The 20,417-nt window shown below is 39.6% G+C and overlaps 1 protein-coding gene across 1 annotated transcript in view; it reads left to right on the top strand.

Moving 5' to 3' along the window:
- Positions 1 to 20,097, top strand: part of LOC129952425 (BTB/POZ domain-containing protein Tiwaz) — an 86,181-nt gene extending 66,084 nt beyond the window's left edge. Inside the window, exons 4-6 of the mRNA XM_056064993.1 lie at positions 18,179 to 18,286; positions 18,351 to 18,835; positions 18,911 to 20,097. Coding sequence (XP_055920968.1) covers positions 18,179 to 18,286; positions 18,351 to 18,835; positions 18,911 to 19,347 — 1,030 coding nt within the window. The 3' untranslated portion in view covers positions 19,348 to 20,097. The remainder of the gene's footprint in view (positions 1 to 18,178; positions 18,287 to 18,350; positions 18,836 to 18,910) is intronic.
- Positions 20,098 to 20,417: the final 320 nt, after the last annotated feature.

The following is a 20,417-nucleotide window of genomic DNA, read 5'->3' as shown; positions in this document are numbered from 1 at the left end:
CTCAATTGTATCAATTCAACAATTCACAAGGAACAAAAATCTTGAGATTTTCAACCATGTTGTTGTTGTTGTTTCCTTCTAGTCCAAGCTATTAAACAAAACAAAAAGACCTGAACCTAAACTTAAATCTTTTTTGTTTGTTTTATTTTAAGTATAGGCTTGAACCCGCGAGTAGTTACTTGTATGGTATGGCCAAGGATAGGGGCATGCGTGACTTTTCTAGAGGAAATGATGAGTTTATGGTAGCTACTAAAAGCTGGTCTAGAAAGAGAATAACTTTACTGCGTTTTTTGAAGGTTTGCACATAAATAGGTTAGGTTAGGTTAGGTTAAAGTGGCTTCCTCCTAAGTTCAATGGAACCAACTTGAGTCCCTTACGAAACGTAAGGGGCTGATTATACCGATATGATTTAGATCGATTAGATCGTTAAAGAAGAATTCTCCTAGGTAATTCTTGCGTTTTCAAACTAGAGCAGGGCATGTGCAGAGGAGATAAAGAACCATTTCTTTCTCTTCCTCGTCCATACAGCTTCTGCAAAAGTCATTTAAGAATACGCCTAGTCTCGTGGCGTGCTTTCCTATTAGACAGTGTCCGGTTATGACACCTATTATTGAGCTTCTATGCGATCTGCTTAGAGAGAGCAAGCACCTTGAACGTTTTATATCCAGTGCTGGCCAGATGTTTTTTGTGGCTTGACACGTGGTGATGTTGTTCCACCTGGTGCCTGCCCTCCTCGCAGCGTCTTGCATTAGCAACAGTTTACAAGTAGCGATTGGTATGCCAGTACTTGCCAAACGTGGTAGGATGGGCTGTACTGACCGTTCCTGGCGAGTTCATCTGCCTTACAGTTACCTGGAATGTCTCTATGGCCCGGCACCCAGAAATGGTGAATATTAAACTGTTGCGCCATCTCCATTAGAGATGATCGACAGTTATGGACTGTTATAGAGTTTGTAGAGACAGAGTCCAGAGATTTGATAGCGGCCTGGCTGTCAGAGAAAATACGGATATCAGAAGTTGATATCACGTTTTCTTTGAGCCAAGACAAGACTTCTTTAATCGCCAAAAGTTCCGCCTGGAACACGCTACAACGATTGGGAAGGCGGAATGAGAGACTTAATTTAAGTCTTTCAGACTACACTCATCCTCCAATAATGTCGTATCCTCTCAAAAAGATCTGGTAGGTATAGAAATCTGGAAGTTTCTGTCGAATTGTAGTTGGGGGATGGTTTAGTCTGTGTGCTTTGGAATTTATTTTAAGTACCTTAGAATTACGGAGTGGCCAATGTTGTTGTTAGTCCACTGCGACGAAGCATTGAGGCGAATAGCAGAGCTTGCTATTCAAGTGTAAGGTAGAGCAAGGTGTCCAGTGCTGCAGACGCTTATACATAGGCAGGCTGAACGTTGGACTTTATTTAACTTATCCCTGTTTATACCTTTTTCTAAAGCAGTCCACCATACTACCACACCGTACATGTTAAGGTCGTCCTCAGTCTCCATTATGAATGGACTGTCTACGACTTTTGTAGAGGGTTGCAGTCGCGATTGGAGAGGACAAGGGTGCACCGTCACCCTCTGTTAGGAGAGAAGACGACGTCCCAGGTTCACCAACCACTAGTTCACCTTCGGTAGTTTTTGGAGGCCCGCTTTCCGAGTTGCCCTCATCTTTTTTATATATTCGAATTTTAATGGTTTCGAAACCATAGTTTATTGAGCCCTCGTTTAGGGCTAGAAGAGCCAAGGATTCTTTATTCAGTACCACAATGGCGCTCCTACCAAGACCCTTCACTTCTTCTAGCTTGGCTATTTTCCAGTTATGCGTCGGAAGGGACGGGTTGCACACTTTGACCATTTCGAGAATGTCCTCGATACCAGCAGGTTCGATCGGTATCCAGATGCGGGTTCTAGGTCTGCTAGGAATGTCTTCCACAGCGACAACCTCGAGCTTCGCACCTGGCCAAACTTCACCTAACCGGCTGACAGCAAGCTTGTAAAGGTCACAAGATCTCTGGTCGCCACAAACCATGACCGGTAACAGCAATTGAGCTAGGTTACCTAGAGTGAGAAGGAGTATAGCAGGTAGGACCGTTGCTAGCTTTTTCGCCATTACAAACGTGGGAGGTGGGATGGGAGTTGGTGACATAAACGTAGGCTGGTATGTCTTGTTTATGTGGGAGTGGATGATGATTTTGGGAAGGTAGAGGGATAAAAATGTCCTTTAGTTTCAGGACTCATCTGGAAAAAATTCTCGAGAATCATTGACCTTACTCAGCTTCTACAACTCGACAAGTTCGACGTTCAGAGTAGAATAAGTTTAAAACCATTTTCATAAGCTTGTAAGAATACCTAGATAAGCACTCCCAGGAAGACCGCGGGTAGCAAATCGAAGAAATCTGCTTTGTACAGATTTATTTCTTTGAGTTCTGATGGGTAGACCAGGCTTGATTGGCGTATTCAATGAGAGGTCTAACAAATAGGTGTATTAGCTGCATAACTATTTCCGTTCTTTGTTTGTTAAAACAGGGCCAGATCTTTCTTGTAGTGCCGCAGGTGTCAGGAAGGTTCCACCTTTCGTCGGCCTTGATAGTTATTCTTTTTGAGATTTCCTGTTTTAAATAACAGGTAGGGGTGCTAACTAACTGAGCTTGGCATTCGTCAAGCATTGACCTTAATCTTGCTAATTCATCGGCTTTCTCGTTGCCTAGCATATCGCTGTGGCCTGGGACCCAGCAGAGTCTCATGTTGTGCTGTACGCCAAGAACCTTAAGATCTTCGCGGCAGCTTTGATTTTACCTCAGTTGCAGTAATCGCTTTTATTTTCGTTTGGCTTTCAATGTAAAAGGTGATATCAGCTCGTGGTATCGCCATCATTGATACCTTTTTAGTAGCTGTTGTCACTGCCAGGACCTCCACTTGGAAGACGCTACTGTAGTTTGGAAGCCTAAGCGATGCGGTTAACTTGAGAGCTTCAGAATAGAAGCCTGCCCCTACACCAGTGTCCATTTTAGAGCCATCGGTATAGATTGCTATTGACGACTCACTGGAGTATGGTATATTATCTATCCATTCCTCTCTGCTTGGGATGGCAGCCTGGAATGGTTTATGAAAATCAAGTTTGGATATTTTATAGTCTGTTGTAGAACTATGACCCATAACTTTATGAAGGATCTGGGCATGTCCTATGGAACTGTTTATCCAGACTTTAGTTTGACTAAGTCTCAGGGAACTTTTGGCCACAGATTATTGAACAAGAAGGTCTAGGGGAATTAGATTGAGCATAACTTCCAGTCCCGCAGTCGGAGTATATCTCATTGTTCCCGTAATGGCAGTGCACGCAAGTCTTTGAATTTTTGTCAAAGTTTTCAGGTTCGTGCTCTTTTCTAAAGCTTTCCACCATACCAAATTACCATAGGTAAGTATTGGTCTAATTATTGGCGAATACATCCATCTGATAATTTTAGTATTTGGTCCCCAGGTTTTCCCGAAAATTCTATTGCAGAAGTAAAAGGCAATCGATGCCTTTTTGAATCTATCTTTGGTGTTAACGCCTCTGTTTAGTTTTGTATCTAAGTTCACACCGAGATACTTTTCGTGATCAGAGATTTTAAGAAGGCAGTCTTCAATTGAAGGTATTTTAAAATCAGGGATTTTGGGCCTGGATTGACTGTCAGCCCACAGTTCATAGACCGTTAGCTTACCAACGAGAGGGCGTATTCGGTTTGTTCACTGATAGTGGAAAGGGACTTGCCAGTCGCTAGTAATGCAAGATCATCAGCGTAGGCTATTATCCTTACTCCACTTGATTTCAATTTAGAGAGTATGCCGTTCATGACAAGAACCCAAAGTAGCGGTGAGAGAACTCCACCTTGAGGAGTGCTCCTGGATGTGGTTACTCTCACCCTTTCTTCCGCTAGCTCAGAGTTAATTTGTCTCTTTCTGAGCATACACATTATCCACTGTGTTATTGCCTTTTCGACTTTGTGGTCGTCCAAGGCCTGCTTCACTGTTTCGTTCTTCACATTATTGAAGGCTCCCTCAATATCCAAGAACGTTGTCAGGGTGTATTCCTTGTCATTCAGTGATTATTCTATGACGCTGACAACACTGTGCAGAATTCCTTAGACGGACTTTTGATAAAACTAAGGGATGAGTTTGCCTTGTTAATGAAATGATCAAGAAGCGCTCGAAAACTTAACAGAGTGTCGCAAATAGAACCGACAGAATTAATGGTTACATCTTGTAGACTGTAAGTTCTGGAGGGAAAATGTGATTGCTTACGAGTGAATGGTATGAATTGGCAATTAGTAACATTGAGTTGTAAGAAATTTGTGTAGCACCAAGAAATAAGCAAGACCATATTGAAGTAAGGAGAATCAGATAGCTTAGAAATAGCCTTTTGTATTTTTACATCATGAGCGTTGATATGATATTAACAACGTCGCTTATAATTACGACAAATATCAAAAGACCAAAGTGACTCTCTTGAGGAACTCCTGAGTTTAAATAAATGGGATTTGAGATTGAGAATTTAATATCAATTCTATGTTCGCGGTTTTCTGGTGAAATCTGAGTCATAAAAAAAAACGTGACAAATCAAGGCTTTTGAGTTGAAGACGAATAATTGTATGACTGATTTTATCAAAGGCTTTACTAAAGTTCTTCTATGATAACGTCCACTGCTGTCTTTTAAGAAGCTATGTTGCTGTGAAGAGTCGTGTAGACAATACTTTTGAAAAGTTTGAGAATTGAAGAAAGCTTGGTTATGGACCTGTAGTTGATAAGATCATTTTTTCAATGTTAAAAGAGGTTCACATAAAAAGGTAACACACTTTTTCGTTCAAGATAAAAAGATTTAAAGTTTGAGGGAAAAGCACCGCCTACTCATTCCCTTTTTTTAAAACTATTCTTAGATCATTTCTTAAACCAAGTGGCAAAACCAAAAACACTACAAAATCGCTTTTAAGGATTCGAAAAGTGTCCGTGTCCTCTTCACACGGGTATATGACGTGTGTTTGTGTATGTTTAATTACACACAATTTACACAAAATTAAATGTGCGGTACGACCACAATTCGAATGATGGTGATCATTCCCAAAAAAAAATAAGTTTAAATACTTCGTTTCTTTTTACAAACATATTAACAAATACCCCAATTCTGAACTTTTCTAATAAAACACCATTCTCCCTATCTTCCTGCCAATGTACCTTCCTTCTTGTCCTTATACTACATCCATTTATATGTACAGTTGTAACGAAACGAGAATGCCTGAAATGTTCTAAAGTATATGCTATATCGGTATAGAGGGTTGTACAACAAGAGTATGTTTGTACATCATCATCAGATGAGATTTAATTCGAAACCCATCCAAATGGCCAACGGCATGAAATTCTTCTTAACTTGGCCTCAAGGATTTTTTAGATTTGTGTACTCAGACCCAATGTTTGTATAGGTTCACATTTATATTTTTCAACACACACATACATACACATTTAAATACGCACACATATTCACTAAGCCAAGTCGACCGAATATATGTATATAGCCATACCATATGAACCAAAACGAAAACCCACTTGGGCACACATGTTATACAGGGCAAGCCGCCTGGTACTGGTGCTGGTGCTGGTGCTCGAACTGATGCTGATGGTGGTATATTGAAAGAGGTTGCAGCAGACAACCAGCCAGCCAGCAAGGCACAGCAGGCAAAGCAGCAGGCAACAACTAAAGCTCGTATACTTTAAAGTTGAGATAAGGTTTTTGCCTTCAAAACTTTTTCAAAAAAAAAAATTAAAAAAAAAAAAATATCTTTAACCAAAGCGAACTGTACCCAGGAGCCAGGAGCACCGCACAGGAGAGGAAGCGATTGCCATGCACGAAACAGACAGAGAAAGAAGGAGAGTGAACGCCAGTGCCATGAGCCATTAGTCGGTCTTATACCCTTCTGCCTTATACCAACCATATCCACCATCAGCCACCACACTATCAAGCATCGAGTTGGGCTGCGGCCCACTTGAATCCCAACACCTCTGGCAATGCCATAACGTTACGCTTTGCTTTGCTATGGTACGAGGATATGGGCTCCTTGGTCGTGTTCCGTCGCTCTGGCTCTGCTACATCACACACACGAGTACACCTATACATTACTGACGACTCCCAGATTGGGTGGCATTGGGTTGTATGATGTCGGATAGACGAACAGATTAGCTAAAGGGCAAATTTTGGGAGTCAACAGAGAGATGAAGGGAAAGACGGAGAGCAAAGAGAAATCCTTACGAAAAGGAAGAAGTCGTCATCAGATGGTGGCCAACAGGCGGATTATATGTAGCATGAGAAAGATTTGCCCTTTCCGATTTTCCATCCAATATTGGGATATGATACTTTATAACTTGTATAGGTTATACCAAAAGCCATACCCAAGTCGAGAAAGAAGTTATTCTACGAGAACGAGTAACGACGACGAAGGAAGACGGAGGGTGAAGTTAAGTGTAGTGTATGCGGAATAAAAAGCAACAAGAAGTCAAGCCACCAAGGGCACTTCGAATATTCGTAAACATATTAAGATCTCGAAGTGCGGTTCAGTTCGGTTTTGGTTAGGTTATAGATGAGATGCTCCATCATATTTTCAGTACAGGATATATAGTCTACTCTCCTACTTTGCAGGTGGTGTATGTTGTGTGGAACATGCCGAGCCGGAAAATTGTTGTGGAAAGTCCTCGCTAAAACTTTATTACTTGAAAACATGTTCTCTAAGTCGCCTTTAAGGTCCTGAGAAGCCAAAATAAAATGTTTCCACACAAGAATCTTGTGACTAACATTCTAAGTCGCATTAATGTGCTTATAAATTTTAACTTTCACCAAGTAAGTCGAAATTACACGAAAAAGTCTTTGCTTCGGTACTTTAAAAGCGGCTGAACTTTTCAAACACCGTTTAATTATAGTGTTATGAAGAAAATTAAACAAAAGCTTTAAAATGTTGGAAAAGGTATCAAAATGAATGGAAAAACAATTTTTCAACAATGTTTTTACGTTTTCAGTTAAAAAGTATTGTACAGGGGTTTCTAGTAAAAAGTTCCATTTTTAAAATTAAATGATATATGCTTAATTATGAACAATGGAAAACAGTCTTAGCCAAAGGGCAAAACTATATCCTTGTCATGAAATGTTTTAAGATCAATGTGTACAATTTGGCTTATGTATAATTTACGTCTTGAAATTGATTGTAGACTATTATCACAGACCTTTCCTTTCAATTGGCCTCAAATATTTTATAAAAGTCTGAAGTTGGTAAATCGGCGCCGCGTCACACGGGTTGCACCGCGCCGCTCAATGTTACGTCGTACGTTCAGATTCTTTTATAGACTTTTTGGGCTTTAATTCCAAATTAATTTTAGAAATTAAGCCAGAAAAAGCTCTGTCCATTCTTTAAAGGCTTAATTTCCAATACTAATTTGGAAATTACACCAAAAAGTTCTTATTTTTTGGCGTTTTTTCCATTTTAGTATTTTGGCTCTTTTTCCAAAAGTTTGGCGTAATTTCCACACTTTTAGGCGTATTTTCCTTTTTGTTTTTGGGCGCTTTTTCCTATTTTTTTAAGCCAAAATTATTTGGGCTTTTTTTCCAAAACAGTTTTTGGCGTAATTTCCTATGGCGTAATTTCAGGGAGCCCATGGAAACGTTGATCAATTATCAGCTAAAGTCATTTTTTGAAGAACGAACAACGTTTGAAGAAAGTAGGATTATTTCACTTGACATTTCGAAGGTAGTTAAAATAGCTTGGCATCAAGCTCTCTTATCAAAAATGCTACTATTCGTTTGATTAGAAGTAATATTTTGCACAGATCTATTCAAGTAGTATTGAACAGGTTTAGATCTTAAGTACACAAAATAAACGCTTGTGTGCCACAGGGCACCATTTTGTCTCCGACACTCTTCTTAATAACAATGATCTTTTGTCTAAAACTTCTAATCCACTAAATTGTTTCGTCGCAGTGCGTTCAGAACTGGGGCCTTGTGACTTACAACTCTACACCATTCCTGTGTGCGAGTAATGTTGTCAACGACGAAATGGACCCACAGTTTTAAGCTAAATAATTTGTGAAAGCACTTTTCATGAAAAGAATCATTCTTGGGGAATTTGTCAATTCCTCGGAAGAGGCATTACTTACTTACTTAAGGTGGCGCTACAGTCCTATGTGAACTAGGGCCTAACCCAACAAATTTCTCCATCTTGATCGGTCCCTAGCTAGATTTCTCCAGTTTCGCGCTCCAAGTTGGGTGAGGCCACCTTCCACTTGTGCGCTCCACTTTATCTGCAGTCTTTCTCTAATGCGCTGTCCTGTGGTCGTGGATTCGAAGACTTTCCGGGCCGGAGCATTGGTTTTCATGCGCTCTACGTGACCCAGCCATCTTAGTCGTTGGACTTTTACTCTTCTGGCTAAGTCTACGTCGCTGTACAGCCCGTATAGTTCGTCGTTCCATCTTCTCCTCCACTCCCCTTCGATGCATACGGGACCTTAGATCTCAAGAAAAACTTTTCTCTCGAAGCGACCCAAGGTGCTTTCATCCGCTTTTGTCATGGTCCATGCTTCTGCACCGTATAGCAGGACGGGGATGATAAGGGTCTTATATAGCAACACTTTGGTCCCTCGAGAGAGGACATTACTACTCAATTGCTTTCTTAGTCCAAAGAAACAGCGGTTAGCAAGAGTTATTCTGCGTTTGATCTCAGCGCTGGTGTTGTTTTCTGCGTTTACAGCGGAGCCTAGGTAGACGAAGTCCTTGACTACCTCAAAGTTAGGTCTGTCGATTATTACGTTTTGACCAAAACGTCGGTGTTGTATGTCCTTTCTAGACGACAACATGTACTTTGTTTTGCCCCCATTAACCGTTAAACCCATTTTTGCCGCTTCTGCCTCAATACTCACAAAAGCCCCATTGACATCACGCTGAGTTCTTCCGATTATGTTAATGTCATCAGCATATGCCAGTAATTGGACAGACTTTTGAAAGATAGTGCCTCTAGTATTGACGTGTGAGCTCTGCACTATTCTTTCAAGTACGATGTTAAAAAAATTGCATGATAGCGCATCACCTTGTCTAAAACCTTTTTTGACATCAAAAGGTTCTGTTAAGTTGTTTCCAACCTTTATGGAGCAGCGTGAATTCTCCATGGTCATCCTGCACAAACGGACGAGTTTGGCAGGGATGCCAAAACTAGACATGGCTCTATACAGCTCGTCCCTGTAGATGCTGTCATATGCGGCCTTGAAATCGATGAAAAGATGGTGGGTATCGATTTGGTGTTCTTGGATTTTTTCCAGGATCTGTGAACTGTGGACTTTCCTGGTCTAAAACCACACTGATAAGGACCTATCAGGTTGTTGACGATGGGCTTTAGACGTTCACATATTACGGCAGAGAAGATTTTATAGGCGATATTAAGTAGACTGATTCCTCTATAGTTGGTGCAGTTTAGAGGGTCTCCTTTTTTCAGGATTGGGCAAACAATACTGAGGTTCCATTCATCGGGCATGCTTTCTTCCGACTATATCTTACAGATAAGTTGGTGCATGCTCCTAACCAACTTATCTCCAGCTGCTTTAAAGAGCTCGGCATTCAAGCCATATGCTCCAGCGGCTTTATTAGACTTCAACTTAGATATGGCAATCTTTACTTCGTCTAAGTCGGGAGGACGGGATTGTTGGCTTTCGCCGTCTATGTTGAATGGATCATCCTGCCTGACAGTGGAATTCGGTTCGTCGTCGCCGTTATACAGTCTACAGAATTAGTCCTTCCATATCCTCTGCATTGACTGCGGTTCCACTATGATATTTCCACTTTCGTCTTTACAGCCTTCGGTTCTGGGTTCATGTACCTGTGAATTTCGTTTCACCTGTTCATAGAACTTTCGAACTTCATTCCTTCTTTTAAACCTCTCAACATCTTCGACCACACGCTTCTCATGTCTTTCTTTTTTCTTCTGAGAAGTCGGCGTTCCTCTCGCCTCTTCTGCTCATAGAGCTCATGAGCTGTCGTCCTTTTATGCAGCGCCGCTTTGCGTGCCTGTTGTTTGACTGCATTTGCCTGCTGACATTCCTCATCAAACCAAAGTTTCCTTGTTGGTGGCTGCTTGAAACTCAGCACATCAGAGGCGGCTTCCCTGATTGCATCTTGCCAATGTTGCCACTGGTTTCCGATACATTGTGTTGGCGGCATAGAACTTCGAGAGAGGTTACTTTTAACTCGGTCGGAAAAGGATTTGGCGATCTCTGGCGATTGTAGCCTTTCGAAGTTGTACCTTCTCCCAGCACGTCCCTATTTTGCCTTGGGTCTGGAAATCCGAAGTGCTACCTTGGCTACAACGAGGTAGTGGTCCGAGTCGATGTTAGCTCCTCGGAAAGTTCGTACATCCATAATGCTGGAAGTGTGTCTGGCGTCGATCGCAATATGGTCAATCTGGTTGACGGTAGATTGATCTGGAGAAGCCCAAGTTTCTTTGTGAATGTTGAGGTGTGGGAAACTCGTAGTGTTGTCGTGCAGGCCGTTCTTCCCGATTATTCCACCAAAGATATCTTCCCTTCCTACCTTGGCATTGAAATCGACCAGGACTATTTTAATATCGTAGCTAGGAAACTGTTCATATGTTGTTTCTAAGAGGCATTACCAGTAAAAAAAAAACTTACGCTATCGCAGGCAGGAACTAAACATCAGACCTTTGACATGGCAGTCCTATTTGCTACGCACTAACCATCACACTACGGATACTACGTATGATAAGGTCATTTCATTCTGATCATGTCAGCATTGTGGGGAACATGGAATTCTTTGAAAACTCAATGCTGACTACTGTCGTGAAGAGTAAACCTTCTTCAATGTCTCTATAGATTGCTGCTACTTACATCGAGGAGACTGAACAAATTTCAGATCTAAGTATATTCATCAGAAAGCATCTCTTGTGATGATTGAACACACATTTCAAGTCACCAAAAACGTTGCTAAGTGTTTAGGTCTTCCGTTGAGTCTAATTTCGGACGCAAAGTAAAGTATATGCATTCTTTTTTATGGACAGTTTTAACAATTTAATTTTATTGTTGAAGCGTGTGTCATCCCGTTTTTCTTAACGGCGTTGTTTTTCTTTGTTAAATTTCAAAAAATTTATTCTTCAAGAGTGACAACTGACCAAATGGCGGGTTATTAAAAAAGAAACCTCTTATTAGAAAAAAAAAACTTTAATGGAAATCGCTTCAGTTGTTTATGCTGTAGGACGAAGTTAACACAAGGAAAGAATCAAAGCAAGAGTTGGTGCCAATATACTGTAAGGACCATAATACTGTATTCAGAAGACTATTTTTTTAAAACTACAAAATCTCATTTTTTAGGGAAACAGGACTTTTTAAATGATGAAAGTACCTCACTTTGTTTTTAATTTTAAAATCCAATTTTGTTTGAATCCCAAACATGATCCCTTAATAAACACTTACATTTCCACTAAGAAACGAAAACAGGGGCAGTAACACGAAGCCATGTATCTAGATTGTACATTTTGTATATATATTTAATATTTTGGATTTCCCTTTTCTATAGCTCCATATCGAAACCATTATAGCCAATACCTATGACTTTATAGCTCTATACAAAACGCCTGAATGCATTCAAATGTTATTCCAATCAAAAATAAAGTTTCCCAGGCGTATTTTTTTTTTTGGTTGTAAGGTTACCTTTGGTATAAAGTTCGCCTCTCTCTGCTTAGATATGCGAAAAACAACTTCGCAAGTACACCTCGAGGTGAATGGAAGAAGACGCGTACATAGCGCGTTTTGGGATATCACTTATTGGCATAAATTCTCTTGGAAGTACGAGTATACCACCTATAGCTATGTACGCGTACATTTCCTTCGGTCCCTAACTATACCTTATCCCGCCTTAACTGCTGCATGCCAATTGGTTGATATAATATTGGGTCCTATGAGAAATATACTCCCAGGTGAAGATATCAAGTGGTCACAAAATGCATCAATCTCTGAGATTCCCGCACTTGGTGGGAAAGTAACCCTCCTATGGCCCTTTTTCCTCCTGGCTGGGTGATGTTTTGAGATTGATATGTGTGTAACATATCGGATCTACGAGTATATCCATGTATACGAAGGAAAGTTTCAGATTTTGGTTGGGTTTGGTTTTGCTTTCGTTAATGCTTGAGGAGCACACGAATTCTACCCGAGGTGGTTTTTTGAAAAATCTTATTAACTGACTTTGAAGCAATTTTGAGAATTTTTTTTTTATTTTTGTATGTTGGCTGATGTGAGTGGGTGCAGGTTGGGAGAGTATATGTGAGTCCTTAGGCAATTGCAAATTGGCCTCCTCATATTTATATGCGAAGGGAAAAATTTTGTATATAGTAGATTAGGCAGATATAGGTACATATACAGTTGTATATTCTTTGTAAATATTGCGGGAGGGCAATATAAGGGATTTTAATATGTTGTGTCGATATTAAAATTAACAACAGAAAAAAATTAAACTCAAACCAAATGTTTGTTCATTTTATGAATATTGCAAAAATTATAAGAATATGAATTAAGAGGAAATTATTGTACAGATTGTTTTTGTTCGCGGTGAGTAGAAATTTTTGTACGTGAATCAAAATATGGCTTCGGAAAATTCGTTTTAGAACATTACCTTTAGTATTAATTTTTGTGTGATCAGTTTCAAACCTTTGCATCCAAGGTCCAGGAAGTTAAAGTTTAAAGTTGAATATCTGAAAATGGAAACAATTTTTTTTAGTAATTTTTAAATAAATTTAACTTTTTTTTCATATAAAAGCAATTTTTTCATAAAAATTTTCTTTAATTTTCGCTAGAAGCTAGAAAAAAGTGTGTTTTTTTTAATTTGAAACAGAAAAAAGAGGCTAGGATGCGACCCACACTGAAAACTTATAATACCGTCTGCATGATAAGTTATCGTACCCTCTGTATGTTAAGTTATTATACAGCACCATGAGCGACTAGTTTATGTAAGATGATAAGAACACAAGACATTAATACAAGACAGAAGGACAGAAGAGAAAGAACAATAGACAGAAAGAACTCATAAAAACAGCACGCGGTAGGTTTCGAGACGGTTCCCCATCTGTCTAGGTTTAAAAGGAGATGTCGGTGCACATTGGTTTTGAACTCCTGAATATTGCAATGACTAGGAAAGACAGAGTGTGGTAAGCATTCCACATTCGCGTAGTACGGCCGAAATTAAGCTCGAGGGTATACTGATGAGCATTCCTAGAAGCGCGAGTATTACGGTTAAACTGTTTAAGGTAAGGAATGCAACTGGCTATTTCACTTAAGCATAAGCCGTTAAAATAAGGGTTAAAAAAGTGTCAGACAAGAGACCTTACGGCTATGTTCAAGCGAAGTAAATGAACTTATATTATCATCTATCAATTTAAATGCTCTACGTTCAATACTATCCAAAAGGCTTAAGTAAGTTGCAGGAGCACCAGCCCAGAGATGGGAGTTATACTCAAGCTTTGGACGTATGTAAGTCTTGTAGATAATAGCCAGATCTGAAGGAGTGGAATATTTCTTGCATCGCCTAAGGAAACCCAAACACCTTGCGGCATTTTTGGCGACATCGCGTATTTGATCATTCCACAATAGGTGATTGGTGACACACATACCGAGAATATCGAGGTGTTCAGTCTCATTGATGCAAGTGCCATTCATGGATAATGGCAAAGCGGGAATATCACGCTTTAGCGATACAATACAGCATTGGGTTTTCGAAGTATTAAATTCGACTCGGTTTTTAATCCCCATTGAACAATGCTGTTTAGGTCGGAATTTAATGAGCTTATCATATTTTGTCGTTGCAGTTCCACATCCGAAGAAGAGCGATGGGAATCTGAAAACGAATATGAAAAGCTGAGAGCACTATCGTCAGCGAAACAATGTATTGGATTAGTTGTTGCAGATAGGAGATCATTAATAAAAATAAGAAAGAGTGTTGGAGATAAAACAGAGCCCTGGGGCACACCAGCATTTTTTTTGTGATTTTCAGACTTGAATCCATCTAATACTACTTGTGTTGAACTATCCGAAAGGTAATTACTTATCCAATGAAGCAGGGATTCATGAAAACCGAAAGCACGCATATTTGATAAAAGAGCCTGATGCCAAACCCTATCAAATGCTTTTGAAATATCAAGTTCAACAATCTTACTTTCTCCAAAACGATGTAAAGATTTGCCACACTGTTCGGTGAGATGAACCATGAGATCACCAGTGGACCTATTGCTACGAAAGCCGTACTGATGGTCATTAAGAAGCTTTCGATCTTCAAGATATTTCTTAAGCTGATAATTAATCAGCGTTTCCATGACCTTGGAAAGGAGGGGCGTAGGTGCAATCGGTCGGTAGTTAGAAGGTAAGGAAGATTCGCCTTTTTTGGGAATAGGCTGGACAGATGAAAAAGCTTACGCAGTGGTTTTGCCAGCGTTGAAGAAAACCTCTTCAGAACAATAGCGGATTTATGTGTGTTAAGATCTTTCAGGACTCTTGCCACAGTACGAGTGCGAAAAAAGATTGGTCCCATAGAATCACTTACTCGCTCAAGTACAGGCGGAGTCATGACACTCACTGGTAGCGTAGAATTGACGGCGAACTGCCTAGCAAAGAGATAAGTTTTCTCTAAAGAGCTAACAAATGGAGTGCCATTGACAACGAGCGTAGGAACCGAAGAAGAGGCAGAATTCCTCATGTTTTTTACAAATTACCAAAAATTTCTACTGGGACATTGCAGTATTTTTTGCCGTAACTTTTGGTCATGTAAAAATTTGGTCCGTCGAATATGGGCTTTTTCCGGCTTTCCTCAGTTCGGTTGCCTTTATAGCAACGGAAACTTACCTCTTTGGCCCTAATAACCTCTTTACAGCTCGCATCGAACCATGCGTTTTCCTTGGGTCTGATACTTTTAACCCTGTTCTATATAAAAGTTCTCATTCCCTAGAGAATTAAACTTGTGGTGATATCAGCACTGGCATCAACGTCACTATCGAGGAAACATAGTGACCAGTTAAAGATCCTGAAGTAATTATTGAGACCGTCCCAGTTGGCTTTCTCGTATTGCCAAACGGTTCTCTTAGGAGCTCTTTCTTTAACTGAAAAGTTTTGACACGAGAAAGTTGCTGATATAACAGAATGGTCAGATGGGCCTAGAGGAGATAGAACATCACATCAAATTCTCGATAATCTGTCTAAATTTGGAATTGGTGCAAAGGCCATATTGTGGTAAGAGCTGATAAGCAACATCATTCCTAATGTATATGGCTTGATTTCTATATCTTTGTGCAGTCAAGACAAAACTACTTAGAACGTTCCAGTTTGATCCATTAAGCACTTCGAGAGTTTCATTTTGGTTAAGAATGCTTTTTCCCCAATGCGCTTAACGGATTGGTGACAAAACAGGGCAAATCCCTTTGAAGTGGAGAACGTTTTACACTGTTCCTTAGTTGCAAAGAGTACACTCCGTGCTTTCTTCAAGGCCATATGGTCGGTAGTTTAACCGTATCAGCTCTCCTCTGGTTTTAAAGATGGTTCAAATGCTCTTTAGCGGATACTTGTCATGGAGATAGTTGTTTTCACCAAGGTTGTGCTGCAAGGCCTTATACAAATTACGAGATTCACTGCCTTCAGCTCTTTCCGTAAATTTCTCGAAAATGTTGGCATCAATTCTTTCCAACAATATTTGGAAGGTCGGGTCCCAGTTTCTCCAATTGCTTTCCATTAACTGAACATTATATAAAGAACTGTGACCTCTCTCGGAGCAGCTGTCTCACAATGGCATTAGGTAGTCGATGATTTGGAAGCGCCAACACTTTTTTAATATAGTTAAGATGCATCTGCAGCGTAAAAATATATAGTTGCGGGACCCCGGTCTCTAAGTGCAGCATATACGCAGGTGTATGCTCAGGGAGCCAGATTATCTTTTTTAGGAAATATCTTAAAAGCTTTTCAACCTCTTCGTACTGTAGAAATCCCCACACTTGACCAGCATAGTATAAGATCGACCTCATCACCGCTTCGAAAAGTTTATATTTTGCACTTTTTCCCAGCACTCCCTTCCCGTTGCAGTTGATGGCTTGTTTCGATTCTATTAGTTTTGCCTGTAGGTGCTTCTTGAATGAAAGATTTGTGGTAATTATAACTCCAAGGTACTTATACTCCTTAACCAAATCCAGAGCGACATTATTCGAGGTCCATCTCTCTTCTCTGGCGTATCTACCAGATCCATTTCGAAATATCAACATTTTTGATTTGTCGGTATGGACTGTGAGGTTCCACAGGTCGCAATATATTTTAATCTTATTTATCATCATTCGCAGCATTTGAGGTGATTCCGCTAAAATTACAATATCGTCCGCATACATAAGCGCTTTGATGTTGATACCAGCAAATATTATTCCTCCATTAAGAGCCGATGTGATGTCATCTAAAAAAAAGAGAGAATAGGAGTGGGCTTAGGAGGCATCCTTGCTTGACTCCAGTCGATGTTTTAAACCAATTGGATCCTTCGTTACTGTTCCATATCGCTGTCATATTGTTTTAATAGAGCCGTCTTAGTACTGTCAACATTTTATGGGAGATTCCAAGGCAGATAAGATTGTAAAAAAGGGCGTCTCTATCGATTGAATCAAAAGCCGCTTTGAAATTAACAAAAAATGCGTACAGCTTCTTTCTCTTGTCTAGATAGGATCTAGCAATGGAGGTTAGGTTAAAAAAATGATCAACAGTAGAGTATTCTTTCCTGAAGCCTGCCTGATATACCTCGATAGTTGCTAGGGTCATTTACTTCACCTTTTTTGAATTAAGGGAAAATGATGGTTTTGCGGAAGCTTTCGGGAATGATACCGTCATTAAATATATAGTTCAAAGCAGTCGTTAGTTTTTCAAAAAAGTTTTCGGTGGCGTTTATGAAAAATTAATATGGGACTCGGTCCTCACCTGGTGCCTTGTTGTATTTGCATCTATGTATTACCTCGATGACTTCTTGCGTTTTAAAAATGTTGGTCCAGACTTTCGTTTTCTATGTAAGGGGTAGCGTATAACATGGCGTTTGGATTTATCCTTGAGTTAAGAAGATTTTCGAAGTGATCAGCTAAAACATGTTTATTTCGATTTTTCTTGCAAAAAGGACTCCGTTTAGTGATCGGGCGAGTCTCCAAAAAGACCTGCTGTCCCTAACTTCTGATAATTTTCGTATAAGCTGTTGAGTGTAGTAGTGTTGTTTATCCTTACATATCTTTGTGTATGCTTTATTTGTTTCCTAATACATCCTTTTCGCAAAGTCTGAATTAGTGGTTCTCAAGAGTCTCAGAAATCCGAATGATTTTTTCCTAGCCCTTTCGCAGTCCGCATCGAACCAGGGATCTTTCTAATTCTTTCTGATTGTTGATTAAAAGGGATTAGCTGCCTCCGATATGCAATTCACTAGGATATCTGCGCCAAGATTTGAATTGAGCTGGTTGATGTTGATGGGGTCTATTAAGGCATTGAGGTTGTCTTTGTATCTATTAAGATGAGCATTCTTCCAACGGAGCTTCGGCAAGAGGTTCATGGTAGCGTCACTGGCGGGCGGGTTTTCGGAGAGGACACATTTGACGGACAATGGCAGGTGTTCTGAGAAAACCAGTTCTTCTACCTTTAAATCCTCTACATATTGTAACCATTTCCTTCGGACGAGTCTGTAATCGTTGGTTGAGCAGGACGTACCCCTAATGAATGTAAATTGTCTGTTCGGGTCACTCTTGGTTCTTCCGTTCAATAATGTAAGTCCTAACGTCTGGCACATTTCGATCAGTCTTCTTGCGTCCCTTGACGATCTAGTGGGGTAGACGACTTCTGGAGTAAACTCAGGTTCTCGGTCGTGTGCATGAGTATTTGAATTTAAGAAATCAATACCGATTACTAAACCTTCCTAGCTTAGAAAATGTAGCTTTCATAAAACTAGGAAAAGAAAAACTACTTTTGTTTATTGTTTTCTTGCATTCTTAAATCTTTACCTCCAAGTAGAAATTCGTCATAAAACGCTTTTTTTCAAGTTCTGGAACATTTGTAGTTTCTTTCTTTTGAAAATACTAACCAAATAAAAAAATTAAAAATTAATGATATTTTTTTATTGTAATTTTAGAAAAAAATGCGATATGGATCGAGAACGAGAAAGAGACGTGAAATCCATCGAACCCCGAGATCTCTCATCTACCGGAAGAATATTTGCCAGGAATGATATAAAAATCAGGTTCGTCTATTTCACACTAAACACGCGACCTTGTGTAACAATATCTTTTTTGGAATATTTTTAGTGCATCTCCAACTGTCTCACCGACGATCTCAAATTCATCTTCGCCCACACCAACCCCACCGGCCAGTTCATCAGTACCGCCAGTTGGAGTTGGTGGTGGCGGTGGAGGAGGTGGTGGTGGAAGCAGTAGTACCTCTTCAGGAGCTACCTCTTATTTGCATACGAATCACAAGCCCATCACTGGTATTCCATGTGTAGCAGCAGCATCACGTTACACAGCTCCAGTTCATATTGATGTAGGTGGAACGATATACACAAGTTCCCTAGAGACTCTAACCAAATATCCAGACTCAAAACTGGCTCGGCTATTTAATGGGTCTATACCAATTGTACTGGATTCATTGAAGCAACACTACTTTATCGACCGTGATGGAGGAATGTTCAGGCATGTACTGAATTTCATGAGAAACTCAAGGCTCTTGATAGCTGATGATTTTCCCGACTTGGAGCTTCTGCTGGAGGAGGCAAAATACTTTGAAATTGAACGTAAGTTTTGAAATGTTTTTGCTTTACATCCCGAATGATTTTTCTAAGCGGCATGTTTTTTCTTCTTCAATATAGCAATGATAAAACAGTTGGAGACTATGCGGAAAGACCGAGTCCGAAATGGTAACTATCTGATATCACCTCCACCGCCAGCAAGGATAAAATCGTCGCCCCGTATCGGCTCGACAGAATACAACTTCGAAGTAGTCGCCCTGCACATTTCTCCAGACCTTGGTGAACGAATTATGCTATCAGCAGAACGCTCTCTCCTCGATGAGGTCTTCCCCGAAGTCAATCAAGGCACTCAGGCTAGCCGAACTGGGGTGTCCTGGAATCAGGGTGATTGGCGACAGATCATCCGCTTTCCACTTAACGGTTATTGCAAACTGAATTCCGTACAGGTGCTAACACGGTTGCTGAACGCTGGCTTTTCCATCGAAGCAAGTACTGGTGGTGGAGTTGAGGGACAGCAATTTTCCGAGTATCTTCTGGTGCGGCGGATTCCTATGTGATAGTGCCTCTGTGCGGGGTGTTATGAGGTTCGTTGAGTTTCGTTCGGCTTCAAGCTGGCCGCCACGCAACGTTCTAAGCCTCTCTTAAATTAATGATAAAGAATCTTTGTATTAAGTTATAATAAGCAGTCCTGTTTGTTTTAGTTTTGAGATCTTTTTCTTTTGTGTTTGTTGTTCTCTGTGAAGTATATTTTTTTTTTTGATTTTTGACTAAAGTATAATAAGTAGATACAAATTTAAGTAAATTAAACGAATAACAAAAACAAAACAAAATAGCTCTTAGATGATACGAATTTTATGGTATAAGATGCAATTTAAATTGAAAAAAAAAGTCAATAATAAACAGTCTATGTGTAATCTTTGGAAAAGAACTGATTAATTATTTTCTAGTTTTTAAAGTAAATTTTATCATAATAAATAAACAGATCAAATAAATGTAAAATCTCTTAAGACATCACGATAAAATTGTATCTACTGATATCATTATTATAAGGGTGCATAACTTTCATTATCAAGATCAAGAATTGAACTAAATTTCAAAACAAAATTGATGTTTTCTTCGACATAGTGTAATAAATGAAAAATACCATAATGATGCATAAATGAAATGAAAATAAATTGAGTTTTGTATAATCTTTCACAATCACTGATTCATATGAATATTTAAGTATTGAAATAATAAAATCAGTGGAATTAAAGTAAATTAAATTTAGGAAAAATAAAATTACTTGTAAAGTGGATACCTACCCTACATACATAAGAAAAGTCAGTGTTTTATTTTAATCAATATGGAATCCTCAAACGATTCAACCATAATACCCGTACTTTTAGGAACGCTTATCAGTTTCCCTTTATACTTGATTCTTTCTTTAGCCGCACTACACGAATGTGGAATGATTTACCAAGCTCAACAGACATTATTTTTTTCAACAAACCTTATTTTATTTGGTGGCTGCAATGCATCCTGCTGGGCGAAAATACATTTGTTAAGGAACTTAGATTAATCTTTAATCAGTGAACATGCATATTGCAACTCAATTCTCAAATTTCAAACCTACATTGCTGAATCT

This window comes from Eupeodes corollae, chromosome 3, assembly GCF_945859685.1.
Source record: "Eupeodes corollae chromosome 3, idEupCoro1.1, whole genome shotgun sequence".
Lineage (NCBI taxonomy): Eukaryota > Metazoa > Arthropoda > Insecta > Diptera > Syrphidae > Eupeodes > Eupeodes corollae.
Note: the sequence above shows the minus strand (reverse complement) of the source record. Positions and strands in the feature narration are given on the sequence as shown.